This window comes from Danio aesculapii, chromosome 14 (genome assembly GCF_903798145.1).
Source record: "Danio aesculapii chromosome 14, fDanAes4.1, whole genome shotgun sequence".
In the NCBI taxonomy this organism is placed as follows: domain Eukaryota; kingdom Metazoa; phylum Chordata; class Actinopteri; order Cypriniformes; family Danionidae; genus Danio; species Danio aesculapii.
This window is the reverse complement of record NC_079448.1, coordinates 4,245,680-4,264,712: the sequence shown is the minus strand read 5'-3', so window position 1 is coordinate 4,264,712 and position 19,033 is coordinate 4,245,680. Positions and strand designations below refer to the sequence as shown.

General features: G+C 37.0%; 1 protein-coding gene across 1 annotated transcript in view; it reads left to right on the top strand.

Annotated features, from left to right (window-relative positions):
* The first annotated feature begins 2,634 nt into the window (after nucleotides 1–2,634).
* Nucleotides 2,635–19,033, top strand: part of bicc2 (bicaudal C homolog 2) — a 40,325-nt gene continuing 23,926 nt past the window's right edge. Inside the window, exons 1-8 of the mRNA XM_056472200.1 lie at nucleotides 2,635–2,842; nucleotides 10,037–10,083; nucleotides 12,374–12,443; nucleotides 14,635–14,714; nucleotides 14,789–14,950; nucleotides 15,053–15,106; nucleotides 16,245–16,439; nucleotides 16,913–17,164. Coding sequence (XP_056328175.1) covers nucleotides 2,635–2,842; nucleotides 10,037–10,083; nucleotides 12,374–12,443; nucleotides 14,635–14,714; nucleotides 14,789–14,950; nucleotides 15,053–15,106; nucleotides 16,245–16,439; nucleotides 16,913–17,164 — 1,068 coding nt within the window. The remainder of the gene's footprint in view (nucleotides 2,843–10,036; nucleotides 10,084–12,373; nucleotides 12,444–14,634; nucleotides 14,715–14,788; nucleotides 14,951–15,052; nucleotides 15,107–16,244; nucleotides 16,440–16,912; nucleotides 17,165–19,033) is intronic.

The following is a 19,033-nucleotide window of genomic DNA, read 5'->3' as shown; positions in this document are numbered from 1 at the left end:
GAGGCCACTGTTGCCTGACTTTTTGACTGACTAAATGACTGACGCACCGGCCCACCCACTTTTCTAAACCCAACCAACACATTTCAAAAGCAATCCAGAAAAAGAAAAGCCCTCGTCTGATTTTTTGACCACGTTTTCAGATTTTACCACATTCTCACCCTGTTATTTACTTGTTTATTTTACTTTTTGGTTTCTGTTTTTGTCTTACCTGCTTTCTGGAACCGTTCTTCACCGGTCTCGAACCCCGTTGTCGTGGTCAACTCTTCTCTGCGTCTTAAGTCTGCTGATGTACATGGCGAACCATCCATATGGAGGTAAGCAGTCAGCTGGTAAGCCTGAAAAGGAATGGCGTCATATCGCCCGTAGCGTTTGCTTCAAAAAATGAAATGCAGCCATACGTACCTTTGGCTACATAATTCATGGTCTCCAGAAACTTCTGTAGGGCTACGTTTTCAGAATGAGCCTGTGTTGGCTATAGGGCTGCAAAAAATCTGACGTTGTGATATTTTGTTTTGCTGTGATTATACACTCACCGGCCACTTTATTAGGGACACATTGCTAATACCGGGTTGGACCCCCTTTTGCCTTCAGAACTGCCTTAATCCTTCATGGTGTAGATTCAGCAAGGTACTGGAAATATTCCTCAGAGATTTTGCTCCGTATTGACATGATAGCATCACGCAGTTGCTGCAGATTTGTTGGCTGCACATCCATGATGTGAATCTCTCGTTCAACCACATACTAAAGGTGCTCTATTGGATTGAGAACTGGCTGTGGAGGCCATTTGAGTACAGTGAACTCATTGTCATGTTCAAGAAACCAGTCTCAGATGACCTGGCGGGTTATCCTGCTGGAAGTAGCCATCAGAAGATGGGTACACTGTGGTCATAAAGGGATGGACATGTTGTAAGTTGTTACGTAAACTAATGTGCTACCAAATGTTTATTAGTTTATTATTAATTTATAAAATTGTGTATTATTTACACAATGACAATATTGTTGATTACTTCAACATGATTTTGGGATGATTTAAAGTAAAGGAAAAAACTTATGTTGATCTAAAACAAATCTTTAGTTTTTGGGTTTACACTTTTATCTTTGCTGCTTGACTGTAAATGAATGTGTCTGCAGGCTGTTAATGGAGGATCTGTGCTGGTATTGTTCAGTATTGTTCCTCAGACTCTCCCCTCCCCCTGAAGCAGAGGAAAACTGTTACAGGAACTAACAAACAGCACATTGCTATAGATGGTCCTGAAGGAATGTGTGCTGGTTTACTGGAATTTGTTGTCATTTGGAAATAATTTACAAAGTAAATTCTGGAGGAATTTAGGCACTTTCAGTTTCTCTTTTTAATATGTAATAATTGAAAAAATAATAAACACTTAAAAATTACATTTGCTTGCTAAAATTATTTATTTAAAATGCCCCACCTTAAAAGATGATAGCCCTAAAAGACTGATGATAGACCCACCCTAAAAGACTGGTAGCCCCGCCCTAAAAGACTGATGATAGCCCCACCCTAAAAGACTGATGATAGCCCCACCCTAAAAGACTGGTAGCCCTGCCTTAAAATACTGATGATAGCCCCACCCTAAAAGACTGATGATAGCCTCACCCTAAAAGACTGGTAGCCCTGCCTTAAAATACTACTGATAGCCCCGCCCTAAAAGACTGGTAGCCCTGCCTTAAATGACTGATGATAGCCCCACCCTAAAAGACTGGTAGCCCCGCCCTAAAAGACTGATGATAGCCCCTCCCTAAAAGACTGATGATAGCCCCACCCTAAAAGACTGGTAGCCCTGCCTTAAAAGACTGATGATAGCCCCACCCTAAAGGCTGATGATAGCCCCACCCTAAAAGACTGATGATAGCCCCGCTCTAAAAGACTGATAGCCCCGCCCTAAAAGACTGATGATAGACCCGCCCTAAAAGGCTGATGATAGTCCCAGTCTAAAACACTAATGATCGCCCCGCCCTAAAAGACTGATGATAGCCCCACCCTAAAAGACTGGTAGCCCCGCCCTAAAAGACTGATGATAGCCCCACCCTAAAAGACTAATAGCCTCGCCTTAAAGGCTGATGATAGCCCCACCCAAAAAGACTGATGATAGCCCCGCCCTAAAAGACTGATGATAGCCCCACCCTAAAGGCATTCCATGTGACCAGAAGTGAAGAAAAGTGGTTTCAAGAAGGGAGAGGTTCTGATGTTTTATTAAAGATTACAGTATAAGGGCAATTAATTTTTACAAAAAAATGCAGATACATTGTTTATAATGAACATTACTATATACATAAAAAATAAGAAGAGTCAAAGTTGATTTCATGACAGATTTTAAGGTTCTTGTTAAAATGACTGAATACAAACGTTTTTTATTTTGTGAAACACACTGATAGCTCTTAAGAGTTCGCAAGAGTTCTCAATGTGATTGTCCTCTGTTCATGTTCCCTATTAGTGAAGTGTGATGTGGTGTATTGCTCTGTTCTGAGGTCTTTCTTTCTCTCTCTTTGTGTGTGTGTGTGTGTGTGTGTGTGTGTGTGTGTGTGTGTGTGTGTTTAGGGTGGGGGTGTTTTCGGGCCCCACTTTTTCTTGTTTCCTTGGTCACACCGCCGGACACAGACACACACAGTCTTGCTATGGCGGCCTCAGAGACGAGCAGCACAGTGCCTGAGTCTCCAGAACCGGAACCGGAGCCCTGCGAATCCACACAAGCAGAGCAGAACCAGGATGAGGAGGATGAGGACGAGGAAGCATCTGAAGTCCAGCAGCAGGAGCCTTCAGACCCGGACTCTGTGGAGGAGAGATTCAGGATCGACCGCAAGAAGCTGGAGATCATGCTGTATGGTGAGTGCTTGATGATCCACACATTTCTGTTTCCACCACATTTTAGGAACAATTTAAAAGGTCCCCAAACTTCCTCAAAGATCTTGTATTTATCTCTTAGTATATACAGTAGGTTATCTTTTCTATTGTCATGTTTGTAACAATGTCTTTCAGCCAACATCCTATATTTAGTGTACATACATTTTCCAATTTTGAGAAATAAATAATTCGTTTAGCTTGAAGAATACGTATATTTATAAATATATATTCAGCCTTTTTAATCTTGATTTCCTTAGGGTATAAATGAAATTTTAAAAATCAGGGGAATATATTAACACAAATGTTCTTCTCTATCCCTTTCACTTCTTTCCAAAAAAGTCTAATTTTTCCACACCCATGTATGCGATGATATTGACCTTTAAACTCATTGCATCGTATGCAGGTGTCTGGAATGTTTTCATTATATTCATGCAATACCACTGGAGTTATGTAGATCTGCATCAACCACTTATATTGTAGCAGTTCCAGCCGTGTGTTTATTATTTGTCATTGATTTTCTTGCATATTTCCATGATGCTCATCTCTTATATATATATATAAAATTATAAAATAAATACTGCAATGTCATCTTGCATCCCTATTTTGCAGAATGTTAGGAACGTGTCACCACTGACTTCTATAGTAGGAAAAACAAATACTATGGAAGTCAGTGGTTACAGGGGACTCCAACATTCTTCAAAATATCTTCTTTTGTGTTTACACCAAAAACTGGTTTGGAACAAGTGAATGGTGAGTAAACGATGTCAGGATTCATTTAAAGTTTTGGGTGAACTATCCCTTTAAGCTTTCCTGCACATTTATCCCAGAAGCTTGATTAATCAGCGTGTCGTTCTGCGCATCGGTATGAAAGGCGTTCAGAAACCCAGCTGTCAGGATTTCCAGCAAATGTCCTTCTGAAAGCTGCGAGATGTGATGAGAGTTAGATGGATGAGGGCGTTTGTGTGCCGCTTCTGCTGTGATGAACAGGTTTAATGGTGTGTTATCATGAGCTGTCCAGGACGATTCTGGAGTCGAGCGCTCTGCGATTCATCAACGCCGAGCTGGAGTTGACATTCAGATCCCTCAGAGAGAAGAGAGACTGACAGATCGAGTGTGTCAGAGAGAAGCGAGTGTGTTTGTGTTGATCATGCGTTCGCTCCAATCACTGTTTCTCTTGTAGAGTCCTAATGGAGGAGGAATCTGGAGAAGCTGCGCAAATATGAATAAGTGAAGATGACTGGAGTATTTTCTGACATTTTTATGAGTGGTTGTTAGGGTGGTTTGCATGGTTGCTAGGGTATTGTATATAGTTTTCTGGAATCTGGAGAAGCTGCACAAATATGAATACGTGAAGATGATTGGAATTTTCATTCATTCATTCATTTTCTGTTTGGCTTAGTCCCTTTATTAATCTGGGGTCGCCACAGCTGAATGAACCGCCAACTTATCCAGCATATTTTTTACCCTTTCAGCTGCTGCCCAGTACTGGGAAACATCCATACACACTCATTTTCACACACTACAGCCAATTCAGCTTATTCAATTCACCTATAGCGCCAATTCACTTATGTCTTTGGACTGTGGGGGAAACTGGAGCACCCGGAGGAAACCCACACCAACACGGGGAGAACATGCACGCTCCACACAGAAATGCCAACTGACCCAGCTGAGGCTCGAAACACCGACCTTCTTGTTGTGAGGCAATCGTGCTACCCACTGCGCCACCATGACACCCTGATTGTAGTATTTTCTGACATTTTTCTGAGTGGTTGCTATAGTGTGATTTTCATGGTTGCTAGGGTATTGTAAATAGTTTTCTGGAACCTGGAGAAGCTGCACAAATCTTAGTATGTTAAGATGACTGGATGATTTTCTGACACTTTTCTGAGTGGTGGCTAAGTTTTTTGCATGGTTGCTAGGGTATTGTATATTGGTGCTAGTATTTCCTACCATGCTCCATGTAAAAAACAGACTTTATTAAAAACAGAATTAGCAATATAATGCGTATTGTCATGAATTTTGGAAAATTTTATTTCTAAATATCATATATATATATATATATATATATATATATATATATATATATATATATATATATATATATATATATATATATATATATGGGCAGCACGTTGGTGCAATCGCCTCACAACAAGAAGAAGAATGTTTTACTTCAGGATTTGCTTCAGTTCTTGTGTTTTGCTGTGAAACTTCACAGAAATCTTGAAAAATATTATTTTTTATTTGTAATATAATTGGATAATAAAATTATACATATATTATTTTTATAATATAATTATAATATATTTTTTTATTTATAATATAATATGAAAGTATATATTGTATAATTGGACAAAATCCTGGAGGGACTGAGTAATGTCTGTAAATATTAAACTGCGAATTCTGCATGTCTGTGTTATAGAATAGAATAGAATAGAATAGAATAAACTTTTATTGTCATTGTTTTGACAACAACAAAAGACTGTTAAGCATAATGGCACAATTTAGGTTCCCAAACACATATTCAAGCTTGCAAGACACTTTTTAAGACTAGGAGAATATAAAAAACATCAACAACAACATTTCTTTCTTAGATTAATATGATGTACTAAAACTAAATTATTCAAACTTGAACCCCCCCAAAACTACATATTTTTTTAAATTTGCATAATTATGATTACTAATATTAATATTAATAATAAACAAACAACAATTATTAAGTAACTAATACTGTCCAAAATGATGGATATTGAAATGAGAATCCTGAATGAATGAAATGAAAAATCCTTAAATTTTTAAGCTGAATCAAATTAACCTCATGAGTCCATTGAATTTATATTATGTTAAACTAACTTAAAACAGCTTGCGTAACTTATAAAATTAGGTTAGAACATAATTAACTCAGTTGAATAAGTTACAATGACCTAAAAACTTATGCTGTCAGGACTACCTGATCATATAATCGTTTACAGTGTACTAATAAACACTACAAAAGAATTTCTTTAAAAAATTAAATATAGTAATTATGGCTTTCTATCTGGCTTCTAGTATTGCTTAGAACTTACTAATATAGTTTTATATTACTAACTATATTACTGATGTATCGAATATAATCACTTAAGTAAGCATTTGCACGCCTACAAACGAATTATATTGTAAATAATATAGTATTGACAGCCTTTGTTAATGAATGCTACAGTATAGTACTGATAAACTAATAAATACTGTAGTACATTTTAGGCATGGGTGATAACCGGTTTCAGGGTTTACCGTGGTTTGGAAAAGTCAACCTACAAAATTTTCTGTTATACCTTTCTGACAGTATGTTTTAACTATTTTATTTAGTTTATTAGGCCAGCAGTATCTCCAGCTGAAAACTACCCTCCATGTCAAAAAATGTTTCTTAAAATAAAATAAATTGTGTTCAATGTGGGAAAAAGTTCTTCAGAACTCTCTAAAAGACTTCAACAGAGTGTAAAAATCGTGATGGTTCTGTTGGTCTTTATCAAATCTGAGCTTTATTTAGTATTTTCTATTAGATTCGAGTCAGGTGATTGGCTGGGCCATTCTACATCTTGGTTTTCTTTCTCTGAAAGCATTTGAGAGTTTCCTCGGCTGTGTTTTGGATCGTTGTCTTGCTGAAATGTCCACCCTTGTTTCATCTTCATCCTCCTTATGTAGATTCCAGCTGCTGTCTGGGCTTTCACTGCATTTCTACACCTTCCTTTCTTCATGTGTTCAATACCTTTTCCCTGCGTCATTTCATTTTATTACACATAACATCATTTTTACAGTAATCAGTTTTGTTTTCTTTGCATATATGGATTTGCTTGCTTGTTATCAACATCTCGGGAAATTTTCAAATGAACAGCACCTTTAGAAATATGCTTTCTGAGAAAAACAGTGACGTGTTCAATACTAATTTCCCTCGCTGTATAAAAAGAACATATTTTAGAGCAGTAATCACAATACCGTGGTGCTTTATCCGAGGTTATCACACTGTCAGAATCTTATAATGACCCATGCCTAGTATGTTTCAATTTTTACTTTAGTTGTTGAAATTATAGTATATTGGTTAGTTTGTTTATTTTACTATAGTTGTTGTGTTACTATATAGAATTACCACAGCAAATTAATTGACATACTTTACTGTAGAACGGTTCAAAAACACTGCAGTATGTATCTCTAGTGTTTTTTCATGTGGGCCAACATGATCACACACATGATCTGAGGACTCAAACACTGCCCTTCAGCACTTAAACACTCAGGATTCTTGCTTTGGTGTTTTTTGTCTCGTCTCCGTGTGTGTGTGTGCTGTAGTGTCTGCTCATTGTGTCTGCTCTGCTATGGTGTGTGTGTGTGTGTGTGTTTGCTTCTTTCACAGGAGCTGAATTAGTTTTGCGTCAGCGTCATTTGCCTGAACATAACTTTCCTGCTTGATGCCGTTTCTCAGAAGTGACTTTGGGCTCTTTTTCTTTTGCGTACGCACACACACACACACACACACACACGCACACACACTCATTCATTCCTGGTTGCAGAGCAGTGTAACCCGTGGCGATGAGGAGCAGTAAAGAAAGGAGGGATGTTCACTCAAACCCTGTAAATGTCACTCTGGGCCAAATGTGTTTGACTTTACCACTTTACCACCCCCTCACACACACACACACACACACACACACACACGCACACACACACACACACACACACACACACACACACACACACACACACACACACACACACACACACACACTGCTGTTACATGTTTGAACTCTGGTGAAATCTTTAAATGTTGTTTGTGTTGTGGATTTTCTTTAGAGAACTCTCAGACAGACACAAGGTTTCAATAATCCAAAAACACACAGTGTAACATGTCTCTATTCATTTGTGCTTCCGTCTGACTGGGATAGTTGTACACAAACGTTATTTTCATATAGTTTTATTTTTCATGACTAAAATTTGGGGGTTTCAAACTGGGATCCAGATGGAAATGTACTGAAAAAATTGTTGCATGCACACAATTTATTTGTGTTGAATTTAAACAAACAAATTAAATTGAGCACTGTTCAACTTTATTTGTTTGCTTAAATTCAGCTCAAATAAATTGTTTTACAACCACTTAATGTAAAAAAATTTATTAAATCCAAGGAATCATCTTTGAATATTTTTTTTCAGTGTGTTTAGAAAAAAAAAAGATAAATTAAGAAATAACTCATAATTAAATGAAATATTAATAAAAAATAAAATAAATTAGCAAGCATTTTTAAGCACAATAAACACAAATAAGCAAACCAAAAAAAATCGAAATGATATTAAAATAATCAGGTGCACTGAAAAAAATTATTCAAAGATGATTCCTTGGATTTACTCAATTTTTTACGGTAGGTGGATGTAAACAATTTATTTGGGCTGAATTTAAACAAACAAATTAAGTTGAACAGTGCTCAATTTAATTTGTTTGTTTAAATTCAACACAAATAAATTGTTTGCAACAGTTTTGCATGCAACACTTTTTTCAGTGTGGGTAAAATAAAATTACTACAGTTTTTAAATATATTTTCTGTTATTAAATTAAACAAGATTCTAATAAATAATCAAACATTTTATTACTATAAATGAACAGAAATGTGCTCAAATACAGACACATAATTAAATACTTAAATGAAGAAAATAAATAAATATATCTTGGAAAACTCTGCATTTATTTACATTTAGTAATATATGAAATTCTATTGTACTATATTGTGTTTAAATCTGATAAAACATTTTATTGAGGCAAATAAACACACGTAAGCAAACAAAATCAAAAAATGAGATTATATTGTGTTGTAATGTTCTAATAAATTATAATGTTAATATATTCTTTAATTAAATTTAAAAAGATTCAAATAAATTAGAATCATTTTAGTAAAATAAATGAACTGAAAAATGAGTCAAATAAATAAATAGAAGTTTCTCAAACAGAGAAATAAAATGAAGAAAATAAATATACCTTAAAAAAATGTGCAAAAAATGAGAAACAGTGCACAGTTTAAACATTATTTTATTTTTATTTATTAATATATGAAATTCTGTTGTACACAATTGTGTTTAGATCTGAATTTTAAATGATCAAATATTTTATTGTGCTAAATAAACACACATAAGCAAACAAAAAAAGAAAAGAAATGATATTAAAATAATCAGATAGTTATAATATAATTAATGAAAAAATGTAATATATTTTTTTATTAAATAAAAAAAATTCAAATAAATATTCAATCATTTTATTACAGTAAATGAACAGAAATATGACTCAAATAAATACATAAAAATATCTTAAACAGACACATAATTAAAAAGAAGAAGAAAATTAAGAGAATAAATAAATATAGCTTAGAAAAATAGGTGAAGAAAGAGAAAGAAACAGTGCAGAGTTGAACTTTACTTTTTATTTTATTTACATTTATTAATATATGAAATTCTATTGTACAATATTGTGTTTAAATCTGAAATTTAAATCATCAAACATTTTGTTGAGCCAAATAAACACACACAAGCAAACAAAAAAGAAAAGAGATTATATTAAAATAATCAGAAAGTTACAATATAATTCATACAAAATTTATTTTATTTTATTAAATTAAAAAAAAGATTCAAAGAAATAATCAGTGGAAATATTTATTAAAATAAATAAATAAATATACCTTAGAGAAATGAAGAAAAGAGAAAGAAATATTTATATGTATTTACATTTATTAATATATGAAATGTGTTTAAATTGGAAATTTTAATTATCAAACATTTTATTGAGCCAAATAAACACACACAAGCTAACAAAATAAGAAAAGAAATTAGATTATATTAAAATAGTCCGATAGTTATAATTTGATTCATACAAAAAATGAATATAATTAAATTAAAAAAAGATTCAAATAAATAATCAGGCGTTTTATTGAAATAAATGAACAGAAATATGACTCAAATAAATACAGAAATTTGTCAAACAGACACAATTCAAAACAGAATAAAATTAAGAAAATAAATAAATAAATCTTAGAAAAGTGGGTGAAAAGGAGAATGAAACAGTGCAGAATTTGAACATTATTTTATTTTGTGTTGGTGTTTTTTACATCTTTTAATATATGAAATTGTATTGTACAATATTGTGTTTAAATGTGTGTCTGTCTTTAGCTCCCGCAGAAGCTTCTGGACAGTCAGGCGAGGAGTTCTTCGAGAAGGTAAAAAGTTCTAGAAGTAAAATATTGCTAGAATTGGGTTTTATGTATGGGCGATGTATATTGCATCACCAAAAATGATTGAGGTCATGTCCATGTGTTGTGCGATACGTCCATATATTGATTATTGTGACAGGCCTCGTCCCCATGAGGAAAACAACCCCATCATTCCGAGTGAAGTATTTTGAAAATGTAAAACTGCAGGATGTTTTTTTTTCTTTTGAGGGTTGGGTTTGGGAAAGAGGACAGAATATACAGTATGTACAGTATAAACATCATTACATCCATGGAAATAAGCCATACCCATAAACCATGAAGGCCCAGTGTGTATGTGTGTAGAATAGAATAGAATGCCTTTTATTGTCATAAACAATGTACATTATATACAGCTGAAGTCAGAGTTATTAGCCCCCCAAGTAAATTTTCACAGTATGTCTGATAATATTTTTTTCTTCTGGAGAAAGTCTTGTTTGTTTTATCCAGCAATTGCAGGGCAAGGTACGTTATTTATATTATTCTGGATTTTGTATAAGTGTGATGGTGTTTGTATCTGATTTTTATATAACACGTTTACATATAATACACATAGCTAGGCCTGTATATAATCTGTATTAGTGCTGTCAAACGAATTATCGCATTCAAAAAAGTTTGTATACATGAAAACAATTTAAACAATCATTTAATCAATTATAACAACAAAAAACATCAAATTTTTATCTTCTGAAAGCGATCCCTATGTAGAAGAATCACTTCCTGCCCTCCATCTGAGTCTCGCGTGTCATCAATGACGTCATGTGAAAACAGCCTATATGTAATACAATGAAATGTGTGACAGAAATTCGCAAATAATTACCCATCCTCTGCTCATTTTAGAATAGAATTGAACTAAAATCACTTCATCCTATTAAGAATAAAAAAACCTAAGATTTCTGAAATATTATGCAGATGTATTTAAAGAAGATTCTCGATTTTAGTTTCCTTATGGTTATTTGTTTAAGTGTCACTGTAATCTCATTTATTTCATTAATTTTGTTTAATTTAGTATTTTTAGCATTATTACTTTATTATTATTAACACTATAATTCTATTATATTTTTCCTTTCTGCCTAATGGTATTATGCACAACCCAGGCTCATTCTGAAAACGTAGTCCTATGGACGTTTCTGGAGACAGCGAAATACGTCCCGGGAGGTAGGTATTTTTGCAGTTTTCGTTTTCGCGAATCCGCGAGAGGCCGCTGTGTGAAATTTTTCGCTTCTCAAATGTCTCTCGCGCCCGCGCTGTTCTCGTGTAAACCCACCGGAGGCCGCTGTTGAACGACCGTCTGTCCGTCCGACTGGCTGAATGATTGACTGGCCGGCCGGCCGACCCACCCTCCTCCTTCCCTGATCCCAACCAATTTTACCGATTGACTCGCCCGCACGCTTACTTCCCTAAACCCAACCAACAATTTACAAAACCCGTCCAGAAAAAGAAAAGCCCTTGTCTGATTTTTTTTACCACATTTTCGGATTTTACCACATTCTCACCCTGTTATGAACTTGTTCACTTTATTTCTTGGATTCTGATTTTGTCTTACCTGATTTCTGGAACCGTTCTTCCCCGGACTGGAACCCGGTCAGCTCCTCTCTGCGTCTCAAGTCCGCCGACGTACAGGACGAGCTAACTGGACAAACTGGTTGCGGTGGGAAAGCCCTCCACATGAAGGTAAGCGGTCAGCCGGTAAGCGCTAAAAGGAACTGCGTCATACCGCCCCGTAGCGTTCACTTAAAAAAATAAAATGCAGCCATATGTACCTCCGGCTACATAATTCTCGGTCTCCAGAAACGTCCACGGGACTACGTTTTCAGAATGAGCCTGGGTTGGTATTATATGTATTTGTATGTGATTTCATATTTTTTTCTTATGACTATGTAAATTATTGACCTTTTTCAAGATCTGTCTGTGATCCTTTGGACTTTGTTATGATGTTCTTTTATTGTCTCTTAAAGCAATAATAAAACAAATGAATAAATAACTTCCAATGAAATATAAGGGAATTTTAAGTCTGTGTGTTCATATTCGCAGTAGTATGAAGTTCAAACACTGATGCATTGGAGTTTTCTGCTCTTTTGTTTTGGAGAGAAGAGTGATTTTGTCCCAAACACACACACAGATCTGGTGTTATGAAGGCGAAACGAGCAGCTTTGAGATGCTAATGAGTCATTGTGTTTGATGAATGGAGGATCCGAAGAAGCAAATTGAGTGTCTTTTGAGCGCTGAGTTTCTCTTCCTCTCGCACTCATTGTTTCAGGTGATGCGAGAAACAAACACGCAGGTGAAATGGCCGTCCAAGCTGAAGATCGGCGCAAAATCAAAGAAAGGTGAGGAACGTCAGGCTTCTGCCACTCTCATGCTTCTTTTACACACAAACATCGTTGGAAAACTAATTTTAAGTATTACGTTTTTTTTCTTCTAAACTTTTCCCCTATATATTTTTTGGTTGTTGTTGAAATTACAAAATTAATTTAATGTTACTTTCATTTTTTTGTGTGTCATTTAGACAATGATTTATTTTTCTGACCCCTTAGCACAGGGCTGTCAAACTCATTTTAGCTCAGCGGCCACATGGAGGAAAATCTATACTACTGTAATGCTCATTGGGTGACATGATGGCTCAGTGGTTAGCACCGTCGTCTCACAGCAAGAAGGTCGCTGGTTGGAGTCCCGTTTGGCCCAGTTGGCATTTTTGTGTGGAGTTTGCATGTTCTCCCTGTGTTAGCGTGGGTTTCCTCTGGGTGCTCCGGTTTCCCCCACAGTCCAAGCACATGCACTGTAGGTGAATTGAACAAACTAAATTGGCGGTGTGTATGTGTATAGGTGTTTCCCAGTACTGGGTTGCAGCTGGAAGGGCATCCGTTATGTAAAACATTTGCTGGATAAGTTGGCGGTTCATTCCGCTGTGGTGACCCCTGATAAATAAAGGGACTAAGCTGAAGGAAAATGAATAAATGTAATGCTCTTTAGTTGGAGTTTCTATATATATCTACACATAATAAGTTCATTCATTCATTCATTCGTTCATTCATTCATTCATTCGTTCATTCATTCGTTCATTCATTCTTCCATTCATTCATTCATTCTTCCATTCATTCATTCATTCATTCATTCATTCATTCTTCCATTCATTCATTCAGTCATTCATTCTTCCATTCATTCATTTTCCCTTAGCTTAGTCTCGGATTTATCAGGGGTCGCCACCAGTTATTCTAGCATAGGTTTTACACAGCGAATGCCCTTCCAGCTGCAACCCAGCACTCGGAAACCCTCATACACTCTCACATTCACACACACACACTCACATACACTACGGCCAATTTAGTTTATTAAATTCCCCTATAGCGCATGAGTTTGGACTGTGAGGGAAACCGGAGCACACGGAGACAACCTACGCCAACACGGGGAGAACAAGCAAACTCCACACAGAAATGCCAACTGGCCTAGCCGGGACTTGAACCAGTGACCTTCTTAATAAAAACATTTTGTCTTTAGTTGAGCTTTTATTTAATTATTATAATTTTTTATTAAAGTTATTATGCAGCACACTGGCACAGTAGGTAGCAATGTCGCTTCACAGCAAGAAGGTCACTGGTTCAAGTCCCGGCTGGGCCAGTAGGGGAATTGAATAAACTAAATTGGCCGTAGTGTATGTGAATGTGTGTGTGTGTGAATGTGAGAGAGTATGAGGGTTTCCCAGTGCTGGGTTGCAGCTGGAAGGGCATTCGCTGTGTAAAACCTATGCTGGAATAACTGGTGTTGACCCCTGATAAATCAGAGACTAAGCTAAGGGAAAATGAATGAATGGAAGAATGAATGACTGAATGAATGAATGAATGAATGAACTTATTATGTGTAGATATATATAGAAACTCCAACTAAAAGAGCATTACATTTATTCATTTTCCTTCAGCTTAGTCCCTTTATTTATTAGGGGTCACCACAGCGGAATGAACCGCCAACTCATCCAGCAAATGTCTTACACAACGGACGCCCTTCCAGCTGCAACCCAGTACTGGGAAACACCTATACACATACACACCGCCAATTTAGTTTGTTCAATTCACCTATAGCGCATGTGCCTGGACTGTGGGGGAAACCGGAGCACACGGAGACAACCCACGCCAACACGGGAAGAACATGCAAACTCCACACAGAAATGCTTACTGGCCCAGCCGGGACTTGAACCAGTGACCTTCTCTTGCTGTGAAGCGACAGTGCTACCTACTGTGCCACTGTGCTGCATAATAACTTTAATAAAAAATTATAATAATTAAATAAAAGCTCAACTAAAGACAAAATGTTTTATATACATTTTTTTTTATTCTGTTGTACTTTGAGAAGATGCTTTTAAAGGCATTCTATAAAATAAAGATGATTATTATTATTATTATTATTATTATTATTATTATTATTATTATTACTACTATCACTGAAATGATTGATTTTCACCGAATCATTTATGTAGTAACTTGTGAATGATGTAGCATTACAGAAATAATCTGTGTTTTTGTCCAGATCCTCATGTTAAAGTGGAGGGTAAGAGAGCAAACGTTCTGGAGGCCAAACGCAAGATTCTGGAGCTTTTAGAGACTAAGGTGAGACTTGACCTTCTTCATCTGTCTGTTTGATCAGTATTGTGGAGATCTCTCATAGACACTCCTTTGTGCAGGTCAATAAAGTGACGCTGAAGATGGACGTCACGCACACGGAGCACTCGCATGTCATCGGAAAAGGAGGAGGAAACATTAAGAAGGTCATGGAGGAAACTTCCTGTCACATTCACTTCCCGGACTCCAACCGGAGCAACAGCGCAGGGGAGAAGAGCAACCAGGTGATGGGGATGAAAAACACACAGTTCATTTTTGCACATATTGCTGTTACTACTACAAGATATTTAGGTAAAAATGGCAGTAAATGTGTGGTGTACCTGCAGGTGTCAATCGCTGGACCGGTTCAAGGAGTGGAGTCTGCACGGAAACAGATCCGGGTCAGTGATTATATCATTATAATGAAGATATTTACAGTATTTGCATCATCATCATCATCATAATAATTCAACTTTTTTTCTTAACCCCTCAAATTTACTGCTCTTTCGTTATGTTGGGACTGTGTTTGTCCCATTGACTTCCATTATAATGACATTTTTTTATTGCAAAGCTATGACACCATATAATCATACCCTCTTGATAGGGCTGTGCAACTAATCAAAAATTCGGTTTCGATTTTGGCTTCTAACTATTATAAAAAAGCATTAATCGTGATAAACGATTATTGCATCATATACCGCCCCTTTCTTTATTGCTCTGCAAAGCTCAGTATCACGTGAAAATGACTAAAAGTGTACTGTAATCTAACGTTTGCAGCACGGGATGCGCATCATTCATTGATGTACATTCATATCATTCATGTTTTAAATGCGCGAGAGAGACCGCATGCTGTCATGTGTGTGCGCGCTCAGCCTCAGAGACGAGCAGAGCACACACATGTAAAGTCATCTTAATGTGAGCGCTTTAATGATCTAATATTATTACACTGTATTGTTGATGGAGTCACGGTGGCGCAGTGGGTAGCACAGTCGCCTCACAGCAAGAAGGTCACTGGTTCGAGCCCCGACTGGGTCAGTTGGCATTTCTATGTGGAGTTTGCATGTTCTCCCCGTGTTCACGTGGGTTTCCTCCAGGTGCTCCGGTTTCCCCCACAGTCCAAAGACGTGTGGTATAGGTGAATTGGGGAGGCTAAATTGTTGGTAGTGTATGCATGTGAATGAGTGTGTATGGATGTTTCCCAGTGATGGGTTGCAGCTGGAAGGGCATCAGCTGTGTAAAACATATGCTGCATAAGTTGGCGGTTCATTCCACTGTGGCAACCCCAGATTAATAAAGGGACTAAGCAGAAAAGAAAATGCATGAATGAATGAAGGTTTATAAAGATTTATCTTGATATTTTTGTTAGAAGATCAAAGTCTTTTAAAATTAATATATTCATTCATTCACTTTCCTTCACATTAGTCTCTTATTTATCAGGGGTTGCCACAGCGGAATGAACCGCCGACTACTCCAGCAGATTTAGATTAAATTGGTTTTTTAACAGGTTTGTGTTGTAATATGTGGGTTTGTGTCCCGCAGGACCTGCAGCCCCTGGTGCTGACCTTTGACCTCCCGGTGACCCTGGTGGGGGGTGTGGTTGCAGACACGAGCTCTCCGGTGATCCAGCATGTGGCGCAGGCGTTTGGAGTCACTGTGAGCTTCAGGACGCAGCCCAAACTCTACTGCAGCACCTGCAGCGTCAGAGGAGTCACAGCTAACACTGCTGCACTCAAGGTGATGCAACACAAACACACACAGAGACATATGAACACACAAACTCACATACACAGACACTTACAGAGACACATCAACACACAGACAGACACACACACTCGCATGCACACACAGACACACACAGAGAAGCACATGCGCTCATATATAAATGCATACACGCACACACGCACAATCTCGCATGCACATTCAGGGGGTAAATTTAGGATGATTCGAAGGGCCCAGGCATTTTGGGGGCCCCCAGAGATGTTATTAGGGGAAAACCCTCTCACTCCCCATGCAACTCCCCCCAATCCCCCCCCTGACTTCCACCACCTGCTCTTCAATTTTGTACAACACAACCCCCCGCCCTTAACTTTCATCCGTCACACACCCTCCTCCCCGCACCCACCCTAAATGATAAAGTATTTTGAATCATATAGTCTATTTGATTGAGCAGTGTTGACGGTGTTGTGTTGAATGATTGTGTTGTGCAGAAGGCGATCTGTGTGCTGATGGAGCTGCTGCTGGGGTCAGGAGTGAGCGGGGTAATGGTGAGCACACAGCTGGATGTTACTTCTCAACAACACTTGTTCCTGTTGGGGCAAAACGGAGCAAATTTCCTGACAGTGATGCACCAGACACACACACAGATCATCCTGCCTGACCTCAGCTCTCCGCAACACACACCCTCACTGCTGATCCAGGGCACGGCTGACGGAGTGTGTCTCGCACGACAGCAGCTCATGGTAAAAACACCTGTCTTTCATTCCTTCATTCCTTCATTCATTCATTTTCCTTCGGTTTAGTCCCGTTATTCATCAGGTGTCGCCACAGCGGAATGAACCACTAACTTATCCAGCATATGTTTTACACAGCGGATGCCCTTCTAGCTGCAACCCAACACTAGGAAACACCCATACACACTCATTCATACACTACAGCAAATTTAGTTAATCTAATTCACCTAAAGCGCTTGTCTTTTGGACTTGTGAGGGAAACCGGAGCACCCAGAGGAAATCCACACCAACACAGGGAGAACATGCAAACTCCACATAAATGCCAACTGCCCCAGCCGGGACTTAAACCAGCGACCTTCTTGCTGTGAGGCGAACCACTGAGCCACCATGTCGCCCCAACACCCATGTCTTTGAGTTCTGAAATTCATGTTTTGAAATATTTATTGCCTTTTCTATTTGATTTGAATTTTTGTAATGGTTTAGACTCGTTGGGTTTTTGGTATTGCAACAAAAAGATCGAAAGTAAAACATTTATAATAATTGAGCAAAAAGATTGAATGACAATAATTATTACAATTAATTAAAGTAAAACTAAAATATATATATCTATATACATACAGAATTATTAGCCTCCTGTTTATTTTTTTCCCCAATTTCTGTTTAATGGAGAGCAGATTTTTTTCAACACATTTCTAAACATAATAGTTTAATAACTCATTTCTAATAACTGATTTATTTTATCTTTGCCATGATGACAGTAAATAATATTAGACTAGATATTCTTCAGGACACTTTTATACAGCTTAAAGTGACATTTAAAGGCTTAACTAGGTTAATTAGGTTTACTAGGCAGGTTAGGGTAATTTATTAACTAGGCAGATTAGGGTAATTAGGCAAGTTATTGTATAACGATGGTTTGTTCTGTAGACAGTCGAAAAAAAATTAGCTTAAAGGGGCTAATAATTTTAACCTTAAAATGGTTCATAAAAAATTTAAAACTGCTTTTATTCTAGCCTAAATAAAAAAATAAGACTTTCTCCAGAAGAAAAAATATTATCAGACATACTGTGAAAATTTCCTTGCTCTGTTCAACATCATTTGGGAAATGTTTAAAAAGGAAAATAAATTCAAAAGGGGGGCTAATAATTCTGACTTCAACTGTATAAATATGTTTTGAAATTAATATTTTAAAATATTAATTACGTATTTCATTTAATTTTTAGTTACGTTTTTGTCATTTAATGTGTCTATTCATTTAGTTAGTTAAATGTCCAAGCAGCACGGACAGCATGACCTACGCGCAGTACCGCGTCACCTAATTGTAATTAATAAAACTAAATTATAACAAGTGAGAATATTCATAAACATTTCATAAACATTTCGGTGGCGCAATGGGTAGCGCTGTGGTCTCACAGCAAGAAGGTCGCTGGTTCGAGCCTCAGCTGGGTCCGTTGGTATTTCTGTGTGTAGTTTGCATGTTCTCCCGTTGTTGTTGGTTTCCTCCAGGTGCTCCGGTTTCCCCCACAATCCAAACACATGCACTATAGGTGAATTGGGTAAGCTAAATTGTCCATAATGTATGTGTGTGAATGAGTGTGTATGGGTGTTTCCCAGTGATGGGTTGTAGCTGGAAGGCATAAAACATATGTTGGATAAGTCAGTGGTTCATTCCACTGTGGCAATCCCTGATTAATAAAGGGACTAAGCTGAAAAGAAAATGAATAAAGAAATTTCAGTAGTATTCAATATTAAGGATATTCAAATAAACCGGGCCTGTCTGTAGTCACAATTAACTGTTTATTTTTCCCAAATTTCTTATTTCACATTCAGAAATTGTATTCATTCCAATTCAAATGCATTTCGAGCAATAATAAACCA